The sequence below is a fragment of the Sprattus sprattus genome (genome assembly GCF_963457725.1).
Source record: "Sprattus sprattus genome assembly, chromosome: 15".
Lineage (NCBI taxonomy): Eukaryota > Metazoa > Chordata > Actinopteri > Clupeiformes > Clupeidae > Sprattus > Sprattus sprattus.
Genome location: NC_137913.1, coordinates 18732153 through 18754828, shown reverse-complemented (window position 1 = coordinate 18754828; position 22676 = coordinate 18732153). Strand labels below are relative to the sequence as shown.

At 40.5% G+C, this 22676-nt stretch overlaps 1 protein-coding gene across 1 annotated transcript; it reads left to right on the top strand.

Annotated features, from left to right (window-relative positions):
• Positions 1–13523: 13523 nt before the first annotated feature.
• tbx1 (T-box transcription factor 1) lies at positions 13524–21566 on the top strand. The gene is made up of 8 exons (XM_080852175.1): positions 13524–13731; positions 15133–15469; positions 18031–18132; positions 18305–18476; positions 19046–19201; positions 20364–20431; positions 20676–20776; positions 21064–21566. The coding sequence occupies exons 1-8, from the start codon at positions 13545–13547 to the stop codon at positions 21441–21443; spliced, it is 1503 nt and encodes a 500-aa protein (XP_080708301.1). The 5' UTR covers positions 13524–13544; the 3' UTR covers positions 21444–21566.
• The last annotated feature ends 1110 nt before the right edge of the window (positions 21567–22676 follow it).

Sequence of the window (22676 nt, the reverse complement as noted above, 5' to 3'; positions counted from 1 at the left end):
CTTGGAATCAAGGGGATTAAAGGTGATCCACGTCACTTGAAGCAGAGTAGCTTGCCGCTGAGAGATCAAATCTAATCTAATCAAATCTAATTTATGACGTCCTTTGTGACATTGAAAGGCTGTTTCCTCTCTCCTCAACACAGGTCCCCTCTGCCTCGTCTGTGTGTTGAAGCGTGTTGGTGTTACCCTACCAAGCCACATAGGGGAGCTGCAGCTTTTTACAAAAGCAACTGCAGACACACAGACACCGTCTGTCCGGCCTTTCCCTGTAATCCAAAAACTGGGACAACACATATGTACACACGACCATGCATATATACAGACAAACACACACACACGCACTCATGCACAGAAGCAGTATTCATGTGTGTGTACACTTGCACAAACACGCATGCACACAAACGAACGCATGCGCACACGCGCAAACACATGCACATACACACACACATACACACACCTACGCTGGGCAATCGTCCGTGCAAATCCAACCACCTTAAATCTTCATGGTGGAAAGAAGGGATAAGGATACTGACACACAGCTAATGATCCATAGTTAATGTTTGTGGACACGGATTTATTCTCATTTTGCATTTCTAATTTTACACCATACATGAGCATTCGCAGCAAAAAATATTTTTTTACCCCTCTTCTTTAAAATTCTCTAAATCCTACATCCTAAATACTAAATCCTAATTCTATTAATTTACATGCAGGTGTTGATGTTGAACTGAACAATAAATGTAAAAAAGGAATATTTAAAAAAATTAAGTTATCATATATCTGAGATTAATATAAAAATGTGTTTCTCTCCAGTTTATCTCAAGTATGGCTATTTATGATGAGAATAATTTGAAAAGGAGAGGCACAAATAGTTGAAGTGTTTGAAACTCATTTTGGCACGTGTAAATGGAGCTACACAGTCTGAGGAGTGATGTAAGAGAAAGGCCGACTGCAGGAATCAGCATGTCCCAATAAATATCATTATATTCAATCTCTTCCAAATCAGCCATCTTTGAAGACACAATATGAACCCTGTGAAGATGAATGAGCAGAGAAATCTGACCCAGAGAATTCATCCTTTCCCTCCCAACACAGGCACAAACATTCACACACACACACACTCACACACGCACACACACTCAACAATGTTTTCCTTGCCCTGTTTAAGTCACATGGGAGGTTACTACAACACACTCTTTACAGAGGGATTTCTCTGTTGTGTGTTCTTTTGCCGGTCCTAAAATTGCCCAAGACTTTTGTTCATTTTTCATGTCAAAGCAAGTGGCGTTCCGCGCATTGCACTGGACGTGTTTGTGAGAGAATGGCAGTCAAAATGAAACGGCAAAAATGAATAGCATTACTCTCACAGGAGATTAGTTGTACTGATTCTGCTTTACTTTTCTCTCTGGTGAAGTCAGTGATTTTCAATATTCATACAGTCGGAGTGTGGATAGGTAACGTTGTTGGTAGAACCATTATAAAACACTACCAGAACAGCACTAAGGGGACATTTTGCTGAAGTGAATAGTGAGAGAACTAAAATCAGCGAAAAGAAAAGATTGTGCTTTTGTGAAACTTGAAGATGAGCTGCTTCATCATGTTGTTTAACGGTCAAGGCCGCACAACTTTCAGTGCATGCAGTCTGCAAAAATGTATGAATGATATTCATATCCTTACAGTGTATAGACAGAGAATAATTGCATTCTTAGTCATTTCATCTTTATGGAATTGTGATATATCTTTGTTATATTTTTTAAATGATAAAAAAAATTGATTTTATTTTTAAGACTATGGGCTAACACTTATTATATACTGTATAAGTTACAAATTACAATTACAAATCCTTTCATGTATTACATGCAATTTGTTTGAATGTAAATTTTAAATCAACAATTCATATTTTCATCTTTATCTCATAATTGTACATTGCATACATTTACCTGTGTAATGATTCCATACTTGCATACAATTTAAAAAATGTGGGATATGAATATAAAAATAAATCTGTGTGAGTTAGAAAATGTCCTAGTCCGATTTCTTTATGTAACACTTTTTAAACACAATGGCATACAATGTGCCTTTGTGTGGACGTTTGTGATTGTTGACTAAAACAATGTGGAAAAATACCAAATTTGAGAAATATGAAAGTTATAACAAGTTTAATCAAAATACAATAACATAAGGGAAAATATAAGACATTTTCCTTTTCATTTTTGAATCCTAAGCCAGCTGTGTGCTATTGAATAGCTGCATGTGACTGAGACTCAGGGTGCTGAGTGAACATGCTAGCAGACTGTCTGATCCAGAAAGAGATTTGGTGCCTCAAGATATTGCCACAATAAATATATATCATTAAAATAACCATTACCACTAAATAGCATAGTTTCACATTTTGAAAATGATATGTTAAAAGCAGGTTGCATTACACTTGCCAAATTATGAGAAAATAAAATGCTGTGGTAACTCTTTCTATTTACATTGTCTATGGATTACAGCAAAGGGAACTTTTTCATTACAAACAGGACATGCTATTCTCCCTGATGGTTATTTTTCTTTTCTTTTCTGTCAAAGATTTCCAGCTAATGGATACACAAAAGGAAGTGCTGACCATTTCAGACACAATGCAGCATATGTTTGTGGACAGATAGAGAGAGGGAGAGAGAGAGAGAGAGAGAGAGAGAGAGAGAAAGAGAGAGAGAAAGACGAAAGGTCTGCACAATGTTGCCTTAATCTGACACAAAAGTCTCTCTCTGGTAAGAGGGACTTCTATAACTGTCTGGTCAGGGGTGAAAGAGTGTCACTTTAGCCCCCTGGTGAACACAAGTCAACATGCCATAATCCCCCCATCACCTTATGTTACACTTAGGGGCCTGCAATTAGCCCGGCCCGCCTGAGCACCGCACACACGCGCACACTGCCGAGCTGTCAAAAGGCTGGGCCGGTGATGGTAGCGGGTTTCCGTGGTGCTGTGCCGGCCCGCTCAGTCTTGGGCCACACGGTTCCCCATCCTTCACTGTCGCCGCGCCGGCAGGGAAGAGATCAAAACAAACACGCAGAGGCAGGGTCGGCGAAAGATGATGAATTGGTGTAATCAGTATCAGTCGACCTGCCTGGCCCGCACCCCGATTTGGCCCGGGCACTGCGCCGCAGCTCCAGCCACCAAAGCCCGCTGGTGGGCTGGGAGGCCAACACTGACCCACGGGTCACCGAAGACGAGACCTGAAGAGTGGCTGGACACCAGAGGACCTGATCGCTGTGTGATGATAGTGCATCTGTCCCCGCCGGTGAGACGTGGCTGCAGGTGGGATTTTGACATGCTGTGTGTCATGATGAACAGATCTCTGAAAAAAAAAGGCGACAAAACACATACACCCACACACACACACACACACACACATACACACACACACTCACACACTCACACATACACATACATACTAAAAAAAGACACACAAACACATACACATTCTTTCTCTCATAGAGACACACACCCACACACACACACTGGGGTGTTCTGGAGTGAGCCGTGTCCATTATCGCTTGGCCCAGCGCCTCGCTGCCTCGAAGTGGGGAAGTGAATTCCAAAGGGGTTCGCACCGAGCCCATTCTCCACATTGTTCAGCACTCATGTGACTTCCTGATCTTCATCTAGGCGGCAGGGAAGAGGAGCACAGGAAAATGTCATATTTCCCTTCTTCCCAGTCTGCTCCAGGGCTCCAGACACAGAGCCATATTGTAGCAAACGTTCCTGTCTCCTCCATGTTGAGCTGGCCAGTCCTGTAGGCTGAAGAGGGTGGGGGTGTGAACCGACAGCATTTGCATTCCTGAGGTTTTGGATATCTGCGCCCTCTCATCCCCGATTTCACTGTCTGGGCTCCGCATGGGGGCTCTCCAAATGAACAAGTTATCCATTTCCTGCGCTGGGTGTGTAGGGATTCCCCCTTGCCCCCCTAACAGGGCTCTACGCTTCGTTTAAGAAACATGGTGAAAAGTCTGACGGTTCATATTTTGTAAAGGGGAGAGCATCGTCGGGTTACCATGCTTGAAATGAGCTTGGCCTTCAGGGACACCTGAAGGAACTGTCTAAAGAGCTAAAGAGGAGAGCATGAGAAGAGAGCACCAGGAGCTCTGAGAGGCTCTACCAGAGACTGGAGAAAGATATAAAACACAGGGGTCATACAAAACAGCTTGGGGAGAAGGAGGATACGTACGAAATTAGCTTGTACCTCTGAAGAGTCACTTTTAAACCGGGCTGTAGCACGCTGCAGCTGGAAGAAAATTGGCTTGTAGCACACACACACACAGGTTTATGGATATGTATGCATACACACAAGTGCATACAAGGACATCAGGAACACCCACACACACAGGCATGCACCCACACACACTCTCACACACAGGCACACATACACTGTATCCCTTCACCCCTTATCTGGAGTTTGTGGGGACAGCTTGTAGGCTCTGGTTCAAGTTTGTGAAAGTCTAGGCCAGTGCGTTCGCATTGGGCGGCTGGGAGCAGTAGCAGTGGGGTGGGGTGGGGTGGAGAGACGGCGTGGGGAGAGATGAGACCCTGGTGTCTCCGAGCCCCTCTGCCAGAAACAACAAGAGACCTTCTCACATTCAAATAAATACTGCACGCATCAGGATGAGAAGAAGAGTTGGAGTATTGAGTTGGAGGGAATGTTGGGGGGCGACCTGGGAAGTGGGGGGGTTGGTGGTTTGGGGAGAAGGAATGGTCTCACTGCATTACAGGCAATTTAGGGTCCATGAACCTGGTTGAGGGGACTAAAGCAGCCAGTGACAGATTTATTACAAGCTTATAACCAGATATATTTCTGAACCAGAATTCAATTCCATTGCGTTTAATGGCAGGGTTTAAGACATATCAAAAGCGCAAAAGCCTCGGATTCCGCCTCCGCAGTCAGAAGAAAGACCTTAATTAATTTGGGAGATCACCGAGGCCCCAAGTCCATATCATCAGTCCTATTGTGGCAGGAATGCCAGCTATTTATGCATCAACCAATGGGAGGGCGAGGAGACTGGAGGTGATGATGTCCTGGGCGCTTCTGCACAGATAGGAAAGGGATACTTTTCAAAAGCTAAAAGCTTCCCAGTTTTAAAACAAAGGTGGGAGGCGAAAAAAGAGGGGGGGTGATTTCATGAAAAGAAATCTATGCTCTTTGCTCAAGACATTCCAGAGTGTATTTTTGCAGTCGGGGTTTGGTTCTTGCAAAGAGTGGAATAAGGAACACCTACTCTCCCTGCCACTCACCAAAATAAAGCAATACATTAAATAAATCAATAATTCATAACGGATTCTAAAACACACAAATTAAATTCAAATCAGTCAGTATGGAGTCCTGCGATTTATTTTTGAAGAACAGTGCCAAGAATACAAAAACCCTTCGAAACCAGCTCGGGCTCACAGAGACTGAAGCCAGCCGTGTAGTCCGGGCCCCATGTGGGTGCGAGAAAGAGGTGTGGTGGTCTTTGCGGGCGCGCATTCGGGGTTGAATGTTTAATGCGCGCTAATGGCCGTCTCTCCGCACCAGGCTGGCGAAGCTGGCTGCTCCGGGGCCGCGGAGAGAGAGACAGAGGGTGGGCAGAGGGCGGCACAGAGACCTGCTGAAGGGCACGGATGGCAGCTGTCATGCCTATATTTGTTAACTCTGCAAAGACATGCCGAGAGAAGACCTTCCATTCCAAATAAACAAACAGTGGCAGGCAGGCAGGCATCTCTGTGGGCTACGGGGGGAGAGGTGAATGCTTCATTCTTCAGGGCCTGTTTTCACTACCGCTCGTATAGGCGAGGAACCTTGTTTCTAACCAATGTTAAAGCATGATTTTGGTGACCATTCCACATGCGTGTGTAAAACTTAAGGTCTTCTTGCCGCAAACTTCAAGAAATCGGAAATATAAGGAGAGTTATATCTACTGAGCCTGAAAAAGCAGGTTTAGCAGACCAAACATATGAATTCATAAGATACTCAAAGGGAACACGAAAGTAAGCATATTATAAAACTAATACACAGCCTCGAAATACAATTAGGTCATGTGCAAACTGTGCGTTGAAAAACTTGCTAAAGAATAGCAAACAAGGGCGCAAACACGATGCTTAATGCAGATTAATACATAACGGATGCAGCTTGACAATTATTCATCTCGAGTTTGTCACTGTCTTGCGTGGAAAACAGGTCTTTGCCATTAGTGTTTTGAGGGAAAATATTTTTCATATTCTCTCTCTTAGATGTATTTAATTCCTGAAAACGAGGTCCAGGTCGCAAGAATAAGAAGGGCTTTAGTACATGAATATTATTAGAAGGTTTAATTTGAAAAAAATGACATCAAGTGATTTCTTAGTGATCCACGCCCGGTCATTTTTGTCTGACACAGGCTATCACTAAAATAGACCTATTAAAGGTTATTATTATCTAACACCTGTGTTAGATAACCACGTTACACATATGCTTGTTTTAATATTTCGTTAACCGGTTTTTAAGGCGATTTCAGGATGTTTTGAATAGGTTGATGTTGTAAATAGTTCCCTTCTGTATATCGTTGTGCCCAATTGAAAATGTCTTAAACACTTTCACTCGTGGAATCAGATTACAACTGCATATTTAAGGATAGATCAGTAGTAATAACTAGCATCAAAATGTCCATCAATAACAATCATCAGGAATTCACAACCTCCACTCCGTCTCAAACTTTTGACCAACATTGCGTGACAAGGATTATGGATTTAATGTCGGGAAAGACCTAACCTTGTACCCTGAATAACACTTTCTCACATCAAGAGACCCATTGTGTGCTTGGTCATTGTGTTTTTATGTCCCTGTCCCCAGTCAAAAGATGACCAAAAATAAAAATTGTGCCGTTAAACAGGAAAGGTGCATTTTCGGGCCAAAAAGGAAGTGTGGATACAGTAAAGGTCCCACTCTGTGTTCCTTTTATGTCTTCACTTATTGTGACATTTACAAAAAGATTTATATTTTCCAAACTCAGGACATGCCATGGCGTTTAGAATAACCTCCCAAAGATGGGAAAGGAGAGTCGTGCGAAAACCATAGTTTCTATCGAACCAAATAACGCAGATAACATATAATGCAAGGTCATATTTTAGGCTATCTCCCACGAAAAAACAAGGTTGTGTTTTGGTCAATAACCCGATTTAATAAACGACGATGCTAATATGACCAAATTAAATGACAAGATGGAATTCATTATTAGGAGTTAATTAGGAGTTTGTCACATGAAAATGCAACTTAATAAGAGTCCTTCACTATTTATGAATTTCAATTTTATATTTCAATTTCCATGCCAAAGGTCCATAATACAAACTACCGATTATGTCTCTTAATATAAAGGCCATATATGTATAATACTGTCGACTGCTTTGCGTTCTGCAACAGTATAAATGGCTAATATTAAAAATGTCTGTGACACATTAAGACATGAACAGTGAAAAGGCTATCGTCCTGTAACACCGCTCAGACTCACCAAAATATATTGAATACTCATTTTATGATATTACATGTTTAAAAAAAAAAAAAATCATATACTATTAAACATCATACAATTTTCCATTTTTAGATTTGAATAACTTTCAGAAGCTGCAATTAAAACTTTCAAAAACTGCATCTCTCTAAAGCATGTTATATTTAACTGAATTGTGGATCAGCAACCAGTGCTACATCCCAACAGTTTTATTCCAAGAAGATCTGCAACTTCATGGATATAACTTTAAAATGTTTAAGATATAAATATGCTGGTTTTCTGGTATTTTGCATTCGGTCCGTTATATTCTACTTATTTTATGATCTTTAATTCACGTAAGGTCTATTCGTTGGACTCTGTCCGGTGTAGAAGGACACTTCAAGCTGCTATGTGGCAACCCAACTGTCAGCGGTCAACTGTTAACTTCCTCTCCGTCTTATTCGGGAATTTGAACAAATATTTAGATAGGATAGAGTTTTATATGTGCAGCGCGCCATTCGGGTCCCAACAGTTTCAGTCACGCCATATGAATGTTCAAATTATTGTTGTATGCTCCTTTGACACAGTTTGATTTATTATCTGTTAATTGATCTTGGGTTCTAATTAACATCTGACCATTTCTTTTCTCTTGGGCTTAGTTCAGAAAAAAATGAAGAGGTACCTGCATAGAAAATACAGAATGAAAAACAAGATTTGCTTCTCTTTAGTCTGACCTATTTTATCCCAATAAATTCAGCATCCTAGACATTGTGTTGTCGCTTTAATGTTGTCATTATACTGTTAGATTTCAGTGATGTGTGGTGTCATCCCTGGCGCTTAATCAAGATCACGCTGAGGTTTTAGCAAACAAAAACAGAGGGTGGAGAACATGCGCTACAGGTCCGCCTACATGTATCCATGAACCGCTCTTCTTATTGCAGTCTATCATGTTGTTTTAGCAGAACCATGGGGACTCATCGCAGGACCATACAACACACGTAAAGACAGCATAGATTGCTGGTTTTATGTCCATGAACCCCATTTGAACATTATTCAAAATAGAGATTGATCACATATATTCGTGACGGTCCAATGCCGTCTCGTTTGTGCCTCCTATGCTCAGTCATATTGACCATGAAAACAACGATCACAATCGGTGGCAGCAACTTTGAAATCGTAGGTTAATTGTAGATTTATATTTATTGACATACATTTTAAATATGCATGAGTACAAAATCGTGCAGGGGAACTGAAAAATCCTGGCGTGGTGATATGGATTTTGTTGAGGCAGCCATGTGAAACGCACACTGACGGGGAAAGGAATCAAAGCACTATTTAATACAGCATAAGCTAATCTATTCATTCAAGTAAGGCACCGTCTGAAAAACATTTCTCACATTTATGCAGCCAACTATAATCACGATTTGAGGGGGAATGCGAATAGGCCAACTAGGTCAGATTGTTTAATGATGAGGGAAGGGAAATGCAATGTTGCTGTATAGATAATGTTACACGTTTAACCTATTCATAGGAAATTGAGTTTACATGAGATAAACATTTTAGTAAAGGCAAAACCTGCCTGATCATAAAAAAACATAATTATTTGAGGACCCCCTCGAAAACGAGATGCTGCATCTCAAGGGGTTATCCTCCAAACAATACGCTTCAAAAATGCACAAACGACCGTTAAACCTCATGAATGTGTGAGAACTTTTATAATGTGTAGTGATTCGGTAAGGTAGCACTATCGGATAGTTTTCGACTGAAAGTAACATGCCATGAATGAAAAGTCTTTAATTTGTTGATGTCTCATTAGAAAAGTCCTCACAAATATAAACCCTATTTGTGACTGGTGCTTATCTCGCCTTATCTGTATAACTGCATGTGGGCTCTTGTGATGCAACAAATAGACAGGATAGAGTAACCTACTGAGACATCAAGAAGCACATTTGCCCACGTGAAGGTGCCTCGTGCAGTTGTGCATCTCTCCCTTAAAATTTCACTTTGCCCCTCAACAGGACTTGTATTTTACTCCCAGTGATATCAATTGGGTTAATGGGAATTGACGAATTGACGAATTGGACTGTGTTATACACAAAAAAGGTTGTAAAAATAAGTTTGCAAAACAACAGGTGCAAGGGTATATAGGCAAACCGAGATCTCAACTGAGTCTGCAATATTTGTGGCTATGCCCAGCCTTTTCCCATGTAAAATCAACTGAGCCCTTTATCAAGAATACAGTTAGCCTACTGGTAAAGAACTACAAACTGCGCGAAGAGATCTGCGAATCAATTATTTCTGATTCATAGGCCACCCGTGTATTTTCTGACGAATTACAATTTTGTGATAGGTCATGACTGTAAAGAAAAATGTACTGCAGTAAGTAAGTTGATTCTGAGAATATTAATAAGCTCATGTTATTAGCATTACTTTTTCTTAATTAGGGTGTAGTGAATGCTTTCATTTGAACATATGCATTATACACCTACACTGCACAAACACTTACTAATTCAATAGTGGCTAACTTTTTCTCTACTTTCAATCTAAATTCTGTGAGTGCCTTTGGGGACAGTTGTAACAGTGCCCGGGACTATTTTTATTTAGGGTAAAGCCATGCATTATTCAAACCAAAATAGTGGTGAAAAATAATTTTTCTGTAGATTGTAGTCTTTTCAAAATGTCAACGAGATAGTCGTTTACAAACCAAAGGTGTCACATTTTAACAAATATTTCACTTGATAGGAACGCTTGTTGTTGCAATCTATATGTATTGCGTGTAACAATTATTAAGTTAATTGGGATATTTCAAGTTGTATGCGTCTAATAATTCAGAAATCACTGATCACAACCACTACTTGTGTTGCTGTCAAAATGTCAATTGTGCAGTCAAAATCTTAAAAGTTAAAAGTTTGTAAACTTAAAATGTGCCCCCCAAAACGACCCACAAGATGACATTTTTTTTTGCCATCACACATATTGAGAGTTTTGTTGCATTCTGTTAGACGCGAGCTGAGAAATTAAGCATGAACCCTTGTTACAACTGAACTCGGTCTCCATTATTAAGATAATTTCTTATTAACAACGTGTTATATAATCATATGCAGATGTTTAGAGGTTTGACATTATGAATGTAGCCTATAACGACAAAATACTGTTACTCGGTTTCATTCATTGAAAGAGTATTCAGGGTGGAACGGACACTACATGACACATGGATTGGCTACACGCATCAATAGTTGCTGTAACAGTAGTTAACTGGCCAATTAGGCCTATAAGAAATGGTGTATTCCGTTTGTTAAGTCAATATAGCTCGCCCACTTTCAAGTCCACTTTTTATGGTCAGACTACCACCAGTCTGTGTCTGTTTTTATTAATGACTGCGAACAGTACAAAGTAAGCAAAATGATTGCACATTCCTTCACATGATGGTAATGGAAAGATTATTTACCCCGTTCAGTTCGCGAATGGGCTTCCTTTTAGATGTAATACGGTATGCGGGGAGGCAGCACACCTGGCGCATGGAACCAGGCGCCAGCAGGAGTCAAAACAGGAAATGTGACTGGTGTTGCGAGTGCTGCCGAATCCGCGCTTTGAGAAAGTCGGGTCATTGAAATGAAGCATATGAGATACATAACCGTTATTTTTAAGTCATCATATTTTTGTGCTTCCCTTGTCGGTTAATAATGCCGGGTACTATTGTAGTCTATTTCAAATTAAGGAGAAAAAACCAGCAAAGTGACAAGATAGATTTTTTGAACCAGAATGACGGCCTATATTGTTATTTGGCAAAAATCAGGCCAGGTCCTTAATTTATAAAAAAGAAAAGTCATAAACTAAACTAAACTGAACAGACATAAAGTTATCATCCGTCTATTGGTCCGATGCCAATTATTCATCTTGGTACGATTCACAATACTTTCACAACATGTTTGTAAATAATTCCAGACTATTTCTGAGGGGCTAAATGAATTTAAATACCACTGAGCGTTGAAAAAAAAACACTGCGTAAAGGCTCGTATAAAAATACCTCTATGTTGCGCAGCAGAAGTTCGAGAGCGCATTCTTTAACAATCCGTTGCCTCTCTATCAGCCCTCTGAATTCTGTCTGTTATCACCAAAGTATTTACAAAGGACGCTTCCGACTTGGCAGTGATTAAGTGGGCTGGTATCTACAGCGACATCTGATTAACGTAGGAAATACATGGGCAGGTCTTGATTTAGAGCTTTCGCAATATCTTATGCATTGTGCATGTTCTGCATTCTTTATTCTTCATCCACACATCAATTGACTTTTGAGAGGCCCACTAACTTCTAAATTCTATAAGTTACTTACTGCATGTCTTACTAAATACAATATAAAAAGAACAGTTTGAGTCTCAAATATGATTTAGCTTTTGCAACATATCTTACAAAATTAGAGTAGTTTTTGTTATTTACTTGAACATGCATCGTATCCATACAGTAGTTTATCGACGCCTGATAGTACCAAAACAAACATCCAAAACAAACAGGGTTAGGCTGAAAAGTAAACAGAGCTGCTGCTAACTAAGTTATCCCCTTAGAACCCCACTGCTTGCGCTGGTTACTCAATAGCCCAAGTGTAAATTGGATTAAATCCGGTTGCTTTTGCAGCAGCCCCACAAAAATATCTGTTGTTGCAATTAATCAATAATGACCCTTGATGAGAAGATAGGAATGATAGGCTTCTTGTGAGAGTGAGATCTGTCCAAGTTAGGACTCATCAACACAGCTTCCTATTCACTCTACTACATTAAGCGATAGACATGAGTGTTTGGTGCAGACTTACATATCAGCATTCACCAAATTATCACATTAAATTGCTCAAAACTCAATAAAACGGTGTGATCAGGTAATGGTAGGTAATACCAGTTCTGTCACTTACTTGAAAAGTACTGGCATGAATTAGAAGATCAAATACCTTTCCTTTGTTTACAAAGTGTAAACATAATGGTCCCAAAATAACACAACATCTTGGTTATCATGGACTAAAAGAAGCAGAGTATTTTCAGCCATATTTGAGACGCATGGCGTATTTGCTGACACCATACAGTTTAGTGGCATGTTGAAACCACTTACATGTTTAATTCTTCAGATGCATTTTTAGCTCTTTAGTTCTTTGATGTTTAGTTCTTCAGAATTAGCCATTTGAGAGGGCATAATTTCGTCCACATTTAGTTCTTTATTTTACATTTTAGGTTATATTCCAGGATATATTCCTCTTTCACCTCAGATGAAAAAATATTTAGAAAATCTGCTTAGAGCAGTTGGCAGGTGAAAAACAAATGATGCATAAACAACAGTTACAGTCCTCTTGATAGAAAAACACTTGTTTGTTCTATCTAGAACATGCAGTGATTTTAAAACGTGATTTCAAAGATATGTGTTCAGTTAGTACGCTGAACGAGCAGGAGTATCTTATGCTTGTCTATGCCCTCCTTGCACAACCAAAGAGCACAACATATCATTTACTGTAAAATACAGGACTGTAAAGCCGGACATCCGCAGTGACGCTCGTGTTTTTTTCCTCTTGAATTTTAATTTGGTACAGTGATTGACAAGGTCCGATTCAAATAAAACATCCCTTGGAAAGCTTGAACACTTTTTTCGAGCTCTGCATGGGAGGCGTGGAGCTCTCACTTTTGACATTCTCCCCGCAGTAGCTGTTCCTCAAGGCAGACTAGCGAGCTCTAATGACATCACCCAGCCACTGAATAGGGGAAGTTTGCGTTTAAAGACAGAAAACGCTTTCTGTGAGTGAGCTATGTTTTAATACACGAAGACGTGTTCGGACGCATCGATTTAATTGGAGCATAAAAGCAACTCTTAACCAGACAATGTCTTGCTAAATTCCGTGGAAATAGTTTGTTTTCAAAACATCTGAGTTCACCACATCGCCAAAAAGGTCCCACTCGGCAACGTCAGTTTAGGTTGAAGTGCACAACTCCTGAGAACCGTATTCCTGATGGCTCTCTGAAGGCTTGTCTACTGTGACAGAGCGGGAAGGGGAGCAAGGCGAGACGGCATTTTCTGGACTTGATTTCTCGCCTATGGACGACAGCAGTCCCCTTTCTCCAAAGGCAAATGCTTTCAGTATTGCCTCTCTGATTTCAGCTACAGAGCAAGCAGGAAACGGCACTTTTGACAAACCTAGCACTGGCCTGGACCAGCACGACCAAGAAACCTGCCACAGATCCTTTAAAATGCATTACAGTACTGTCACAAGGGAGATGGAAGGTATGGACACACTCTTGTCAATGATTTAGCAGAACATAACAGCCATGTGTACGCATCATAATCCTGGAAACAACCGGTCTGAGCTTTTAAAACGTTGTATCAAGTCGTAAGTAACTTATAAGATCAAGCATATACATTAAAGACATGGAACTACTCACACTGCGTACAGTGAAAGGGGCGGTATTCGTATTTTAATAAATTGCTGCGTAATGTACATAATAATACATATGTATAGGTTATTTGTAAAATATGGGCACAGTAGAAAGTCTATGGATTTTCAGGGAATAAATCCTAAAGCTTGCGTAGACTACAAAGCAGAACAGCGTTGAAAATCATAAGAAGGCTGTAAATCGATCTTCAAAATCCTCCACGAGATATCCGAAAAGGCGAACCCTGACTACACCGATCTTCGCAAGAGTAGTATGGACGAGAGCATGTGGGTTACCAGTCTGTATTAGACAGATGGAAAAAATGTCGATAACATGGAAGAAGGTTACTCAACATTGTCCAGCCTGTGAATCGTTTCGCCCTGCAACAACAGCAGAACACGCAAGCGTATTCTTGGATCACAACAGTTGAGAGCGCAAAAACATGTGTTTGTTAGTTCATGCAGAGTAGGTGTTTGTTTACCGTGCTAAAGTTTACACTCCGCTGTGCCACCCATTCTATTGTTAGAGGGCGATGTGGGCGATACCCTTATCCAAAAGTAAATGGGTGCCGGAAAGCCCATTAAAAGGGGCGCACTTCTCTGTCAATCAGTCTCGTCCCAAGGCGAGGAAAGGCACATTACCTGCAGTTCCTTATCTAAATAGAAATAAGAACCGGTTTTATCGTGAAGGGGAGGCCCTATGACAGAGATAAGAAGAACGTCTGGATTGCAGCTTAGCACAGAGCAGTAGTAGTACAGAGAGGAGGCCGCTTGGAATACATCTCAACGCAATCTCTCGAAAACAACAGACTCTATATCCAGATATTCGAGTCTATATTTTGTGATTTAAATTCGAAAGCGCGTACGATACGTCGATTAAAACGCTATAAGAAGGATAACGAGTAACTTTCGACATTTTTTATTTTGGGGCAGTTTGGTCAAGTATTCTTGCGCAGGAACCACGATAACATATGCCCACAGAGAAGATTTTATATAGTAGCACTATTACACTGGATGAACTGAATGGACTAAAGAGAAAGACTTTTGATGCCTCGTACGGAAAGCGTTTCAAAGAACCCTTTCACTTTGAGAGGACTCTATGAAACTTTATTTTTATCTTGATAACGTGTCAACTGTTTAGTGTTGTTTTGCATACAAGACTCAAGCGCACATTGTAAATCCAGTTTTTGGAATGATTTCAGCAATATCCAGTCCGTGGCTGACGCAGCTGTCCCATTTTTGCGATGTTGCAGCCTTCACGACCAGCAGCCTGAACAGTCTCAATACACCAGGGAGCTATCATCTCTCGCCTTCCCCTGGGGACCCGTACAGTCAGCATGACACCCACTTTGAGCCTTGCCCGGCGGCCCAACATAGCTACAACTACACGGGGTCGAACCCGACCCAGGCCCAACAGGGCGACACTGGGACCTCGAACTGTTCCTCGTCGTCTTCTAACTCACCACCGAACAAGTCGTTGGTGAAAAAGAATCCTAAAGTGGCCAACATTAACGTTCAGCTGGAGATGAAAGCTCTTTGGGATGAATTCAATCAGCTTGGGACTGAGATGATTGTAACCAAGGCTGGCAGGTAAGAGCTTTTAAAGCATTTAGATGTTTATTTTATGTATGTAATAAGAAAACGGACCACGTTGCAGACACGAGTGCTTACAAGAGTAGTAAGCTCAGAGAATGAATTTCTGCACCCAACTGAGAGACTAGCCTACACATATATAAGGATGTAAAACAGTTTACTGATAATTAATCTTCATATTGTTCTGTATTCCATTAGTTTCTATCGATTTTATGCACGGTTAGCCTCAATCAGTCCACACTAAAATATTCATTGTTGGCCGGTAAATAGGCTGTTCTCAGAGATGTATGGAAGGCAACACTTTCAGAATTCAGAATAGTAATCAAAATCAATACATAAGGGTAAGTCTTAACAACGGGACGGATGAGTAGGAACTAAGCATAAGTAGCCTAAATGATTGTTATTGCGAAGAAGCCCGGACAACAACAACAAAAAGTATGCTGCAGCTGCAGTATGTGGGTAGATGGGTGTATTTTGGATGGTCAATATATAAATTCGCCAAACGTGAATCTGTGTAAGTCCGTATCAAGAACTATTTAAACAGCATGCTTTAGTATCGCTCCATAAACACATCTAAACTCAGCTCTTTAGTATACTCATGTTAATTGTGCAGCAATATTTCTTTCAGAATGCATTGAACAGGGCATCGACCCAAGCAGTGGATGTTCTTTAAAAAAATATGAATTCTTTCAATAGTGAATGACTAGCCTACTTGTTATTATGCAAGTAGAGCCTACAATGTATACAATGCAATAGTCACAATATACCTCAATACATCAATAACTCATAATGCAGGCAGTCCCTATTTTTCCCACAGTGCGTTTAGCTCAAAATTGTGGGGAACTAACAGTTACTTAAAATAGGAGCTACATTAGTTTGTTTTGCACGGGATGACTTGTAATTCATGTCTTTGATCCATTTCTATAGATTGCACACTATATGTGACATTACGCGTCAGATTTTCCAATGTAACATTTGTATTGTCTTCCTGACGGGAAACGTTTGATTGACTTATATTTATAGAAGCCTTTTCCCATACGTTTAATAACAGGTTTTCTTTTTTCCTTGAACTGCGGCCTTAGTGCCCGTAGGATAGCAACAGAGTGCGTCCCTCTTATTCTCAGTAGGTCCTCCAAATTAAAAATATTCTGGTTGTGGAATCTTGATATAGCCACGTTGAACTTTACGGTTTATATACATAATACAAATGTGCATTTGGAGAAGGATCACAGCTTTTCAAAATGCCTGTCTCCGTTGTAGCCTGCACTCGTGCAGTCACCACTCCTGCTAGTTTGATAATGATAAGCACTATTTTCACCAGGCATGGTGCATTAGTAACCTAAAAGCTCTAAATAATGATTTGGTGTTTACAGAAGTTGATGCTCCAGGCTTTACTATTTTATTTATAAATAGCCTGATTATGTTGAGCACCCTATACACTGAAAGTTTGAGTGCGGGCTACTGGGAGGCCTTCAACTTTCCAGTAAACCTCAAATCGCTTAAAATGTTAGCAAACCCTTCGTAAGCATGCTATGAATTATGTGTAATTCATCTCTAATTTTGTTCGATAATGTTTTTTTTTTTTTTTTTAGGCTATATGAAGTCACTTCGACTACATAAGCCTGTCCACACTCATAATTACAATCCCCAAACTGTAAACTTGAATGAACAGTTATTTTACCGAGATCCATTTTTGAGGGCGAAACATAGTTTCTAATACATTGTTTCGGGGAACGGATCTTATTAGAATTGTTAGAGTTAGCCTGTTTTGACCTAACTTCGTGTATGATCCAAACTGCCAGATAAAAGCTACACTGAGGCATTCAGAACATTTATTTTGCGTGTTCCTTTCCATGGAGAGGCCGGTGGAGATCATTTGACACATAGAAGAGGCTCACCATACATGGTGTAGGGAAAGCACTTTAGACGCTACTTCAGCCTCACCTAGCCACAGCTCCTGAAGAGACACTGACGTTAATTGAGCGGCAGTCTTAGGATCACTTTCACTAGTCGAACGTGTGTAACCGTTTCTCCCTGCTAACAGTAATACATTACGCAGACGTCTGAAGCGGCTTAAATAAAGTGCAAAGACACCATATCATTGAGATGCTTCACAGGCTACGTGTGTATTTGTGCGCGCGCGCGTGCGTATCTGTTCACGCGCGCGGCGATGTGTCCAGAGGGTAAACAACAGGCAATTATACAGCTGTATAAAAGCGCAACAATTACAAAGTCAAAATACACAAATACATCATTGGCCAACATACGAGCCTAAAGTAAAAAAACATTTAGCACCTGATGCACTGACTCAAACTGTGGTTCTACGGCCACCAAGACAAGGCCTGTACGCAGGCCTACTCTAGGCTATATATGCCATGAGATTGTGTGGATTTGTGGCCACAGTGATGATTTTAGGGTGGACACACACCATTTTTCAAGAATCCTACTGACTTAGTTCGTAACTTAATTGTAGGCATATGTCCTGAATATGGTGGGTTTTTATTGGGGTAGTTTTGGAAAAGTTGAACCATTTCAAACGAATCCCTTCTATTCCACAGGCGAATGTTTCCAACTTTCCAAGTCAAAATATTCGGAATGGACCCCATGGCTGACTACATGCTTTTAATGGATTTTCTGCCGGTCGACGATAAAAGATACAGGTACATTGTGGAAGAACCGTGTCCAATACATAAAATACTGGACAACATTTGTTGGATAGGCCATTCATGGACTTTATTTACACTTAAATCGAATCAAACCTTTTAATGCTTATGTTTTTAAACCGTGACGGCACATAACATGTTTCTCTTTCGTCTCTTTTTTTGTCCAAAGATATGCTTTCCACAGCTCATCATGGCTGGTCGCTGGCAAAGCTGACCCCGCAACACCTGGCAGAGTTCATTACCATCCCGATTCCCCTGCCAAGGGTGCACAGTGGATGAAACAAATAGTCTCCTTCGATAAATTAAAGCTTACCAACAATTTACTGGATGACAATGGCCATGTAAGTATAATTGCGGAATTAGTCTTGATCCGTTACAGAATTGACTAGGCAACTTTATAACGACGCACGACAAAAAATGCGTCTTCACTGCTTCTTGAAAAAGGCGCATGTTCAAAGTTAAAGTCTCAAGTAAAAGACAACGACAACATTTAGTATTTTTGTGGAACATATACAATATGAAACATAAAAAATATCATACCATAACAATACATCAAATAGGTTCTATTTTAGTACAGTTGAACTGAATTGCATAACTTTTACATCATGAATTGTTTTAATATTAAAAGCTGTTATGAATGCATAATCGTTGTTAACTTTTATATCAAAGCCCAAGGAATAAAGATTTCAGTTATGGTCTTAATATGAACGCCTGTCTGGCGAAGGGCAGGGAGAATAATGTGATCTTAAAGTCATTTACATTCACATTTAGTCATTTAGTCAAAGTCAATGTCAATATGCCTCACAAGTCTAACTTACAATAGACAAACAGGCCTTCCGCTGCTATATTATTCATGTTCATATTATGGAACTTTATTATATAAACTGTTTCTTCTTTTTCATTTTGGCAGATTATTCTAAACTCCATGCACAGATACCAGCCTCGATTCCACGTAGTTTATGTCGATCCTCGAAAAGACAGTGAGAAGTATGCTGAAGAGAATTATAAGACCTTTGTTTTTGAGGAGACACGATTCACCGCCGTTACAGCATACCAAAACCACAGGGTAAGTCACGATTACATCTTTCCAGTTTATACGTTTATGGTTATTAGATATAAAAGACAACAGGGGTGAATGTATCTGCCATTAAAGAAGCTTTTCCCCTACTGTTGGGGTACGTGTTTATTTTGTTGTCTAGATAGCTGTAACTTTGCTTGCATTATTGGTGTGGTATACTGGAGTTTAATAATAGAGTCTTTGGAATGTACGAGGAATGAAAAAAACATGTTAATAGTTGGCGAGGGACAGACTTTGGTGAGCAGCCCTATTTGCTCTGGAGCAAATATCCGTCAAAAAGAGATGAACGCTTCCAGCCAAATACTTTGTTCTCAGACAAATCTGTATAAGATGAGGGTGCTCTGTCAATTGGTATTATCAATGTTAGAACTAATAGCATGATTTAAATTACATTTTAAAAAATCGGTTGAAAGAAGCAAATTTCAACAAACAGTTTTGGACTAGTGTGCATGATATTGACGAAATTGGGGTTTCATTTAAATATGTGTCATGTCAGTGATGCCTCGGCACAGCTGCCTTTCCCCCCCTTCCCAGTCTTTTCCTGCTCTGTCTTCTATCAGTTTGACCTCACGGTCTCAGTTCCTCGTCGAGGGGTTTTGCATTTGTTTTCCCAATCACTCCGGTGAATGACCACCATAAAGTATCATAGTTTAATTCGGGGATGTTCTGCACATTGAATTGAAGCGGACAACTGTTTTTAAGACCACTTTCATGACTAGTCGAAGTTTGATGAACTGAATTAAGTCTTGTAATCTTTCATATGTGATCCAGTGTAATCTTTCATATGTGATCCAGTGTAAAAACCTCATTGTGTCTGCCTGGGGCAACAGAGCTAGAAAAACAGAAACATTCCGGGAAATGTACTCGAGATTGCCAGGGTTCAATCTCATGTTGGATTGTTATTCAAATAGGTCTTCCTTTTGCAAAAGGAAAGCAAAACTTTTTAAATGATATAGTATTTATTTGGAGAACCGATGTCACGTGACATCTTTTAGTCGGAGTACTCGATTGCTGGGGCTGTTTCGGAGTTGGTCGTGGTTTAAAGTTTGTAGGAATGATTACTATTTCATTCTTTAGATGACCTTATGTGGTGGTTGCATTAAACTGGAGAACATATATGAATTATAAACATTATTTTGTATTGTTTCAGATTACTCAGCTAAAAATAGCCAGCAATCCTTTTGCAAAAGGTTTCAGAGACTGTGATCCAGAGGACTGGTGAGTGCATACTCTGAAGTTATTAAATAATTACAATTGTAAATTGTCTGTTTATTATTATTACTATCATTGTTGTTTTGTTGAAATTTGTGAAATAATTCTATTATTATAAACATCATTTAATACACGAAACTAATGTTATTAAGAATAGGTAGGCCTGCTGTAACTGTGTAGGAATGGAGAGACTATTAATCTAACTGATGAAAGGATTAAAATGCATCACAATATGCTCTGTTTGGTTTAGGCCCAGAAACCACAGGCCTGGTTCTCTGCCAATCATGAGTGCCTTTGCCAGGACAAGAAATCCAATGTCGTCTCCCCCACAGCAAAATGGCACAGAAAAAGGTCTGTACAAAAAAACTAAATTATCTAATTGTAAATTAATTAGCCATGATTTAACCAAATAATTTTTTAATTGTTGACATCAGGGGATTTGTACTTTTTCCCATCACTATTACCTCTTAACAGTGTGACTCTCAACACATATCTTTACTTGTGCTGCCTCAGGGCATTGGTATTATAATAGCACATGACCAGTTATCAATGATGAAATATTGTACTTAACATGATCTTCCAATTGGCAGTGTGAGTAAACCATTTTCTCTCTAAATATGTCCTCCTTTCTGGACCAGAACACAGCAGACGGGAGTATGACCGCGACCCCACCGGCATTCCCATCAACGGCGACCCAGCTCACCAGCTGATGTCACGCGTCCTGAGCCCTGCGTTGCCTGTGCCCGGCGGGCTCCATGCCGTGTCCCTCACGTCCGGGCCCCGCAGCCCGCCCCACGACCTACGCATCGAGGGCCACCAGCCTCCCGACACCCTGCACCACCACCCCTACAAATACCCCACCACTTATGAACACTACCTGGGGGCCAAGGCCAGGCCCTCGCCCTATCCCATACCCGGCATTCGCGGCCATGGCTACCACCACCACATGAACCCCACAGCCGCCAACATGTACTCAGCCACCAACGCCCCGGCCAACTACGATTACGGGCCCCGATAATGGCTCGCCCATCCAGTGGCTGTGCACCAACCACACACTACGCGCTTTGGAAACTCGAGCTGTGGCTATCCAACATGCTCGCTGGGAAAAAAAGTACAATTAAAGAGCCTCACGGTGCATGTTGCTGTGAGACTGAAGTGGCGCGTTGTTCCCCAATCTCCCCACTCCTTCTGCGCAGGATACTTCATATGGAGCAGACCCTGCCGTATTTATTTAAAAGGGGAACCGTCTCCTTGTAGGTGGTGAGAGCTGGTTCCTCGGACACATGTGAGGGCTGTGTATGGTCCTGCGGGGTTTGAACTGCCACAGCTCCAAGCTGGAGCGGACAGGCTCTGCTGTTGGTGACGGCACAGGATAAGCCCCTCTACACACGCAGGATGCATTATCACAGACTGGAATTGAATTTTTTGTGTTGAACGCACTTTTGTATTTTTTTTGTTTTTTGTTGTTGGGTGTTTTATTTTTTGCTTTCAAAAAGCCATAAATTATATACTCTTGAGTCCATCAAGCTTCTAGATAAAGGACATACTTGCATGTTGCGCTCACATGAAGGTGTTGAAATACCCTAAAATGATTTTGTTTGAAAAGGAATATTTTTGTGAAATGCTAGAACACCCTCAGCAGTCCCAAGAAGCTTGTACCATGGCACTGACTTACAGCAATTCTAAATGAATAGGCAGAGTGACCTTGCTGTACCTGTAAAATAAACATTAAATTCTTTACAGTAAACATCATTTTCCATCAGCTCTTTTCTGTCAGCAGTCATTCTTCTTGAAAAGGAAGAAGTGGCGTCACCTGGCATGGCTTAGCCCGTTTCAAACTGCGAATGCAGCCTTCCAATGCAAATAATTGAAAATAACTGTGCATCTACACACTAATTAGAGAACAAGGTGTGATATAATATAATTTACACCATTTTCATCAGTATAATTAAATATTCATGCCACTTTTGTCATATGCTCCTAAACACTTACAGGGGAAAACATCAAGTCATATAGGTGTGTGTGTGTGTGTATCAGTTCACAAACAAATAAATAACTAAAAAGTTTACTTTTAAAAATTATAATGCTTTAGTATAGAATCAAAATGTTGAAAGAGGCACAGATAAACATAGCTTTTGACAATGTAGGCCTAGTTTGGTAGATATTTTATCCCTTAATTAAGGTCAACTAGTAATGACACTGACGCCTGTCTGTAGACTTCTTGAAGTTATGTGCTGCGTTTAGGATCGCA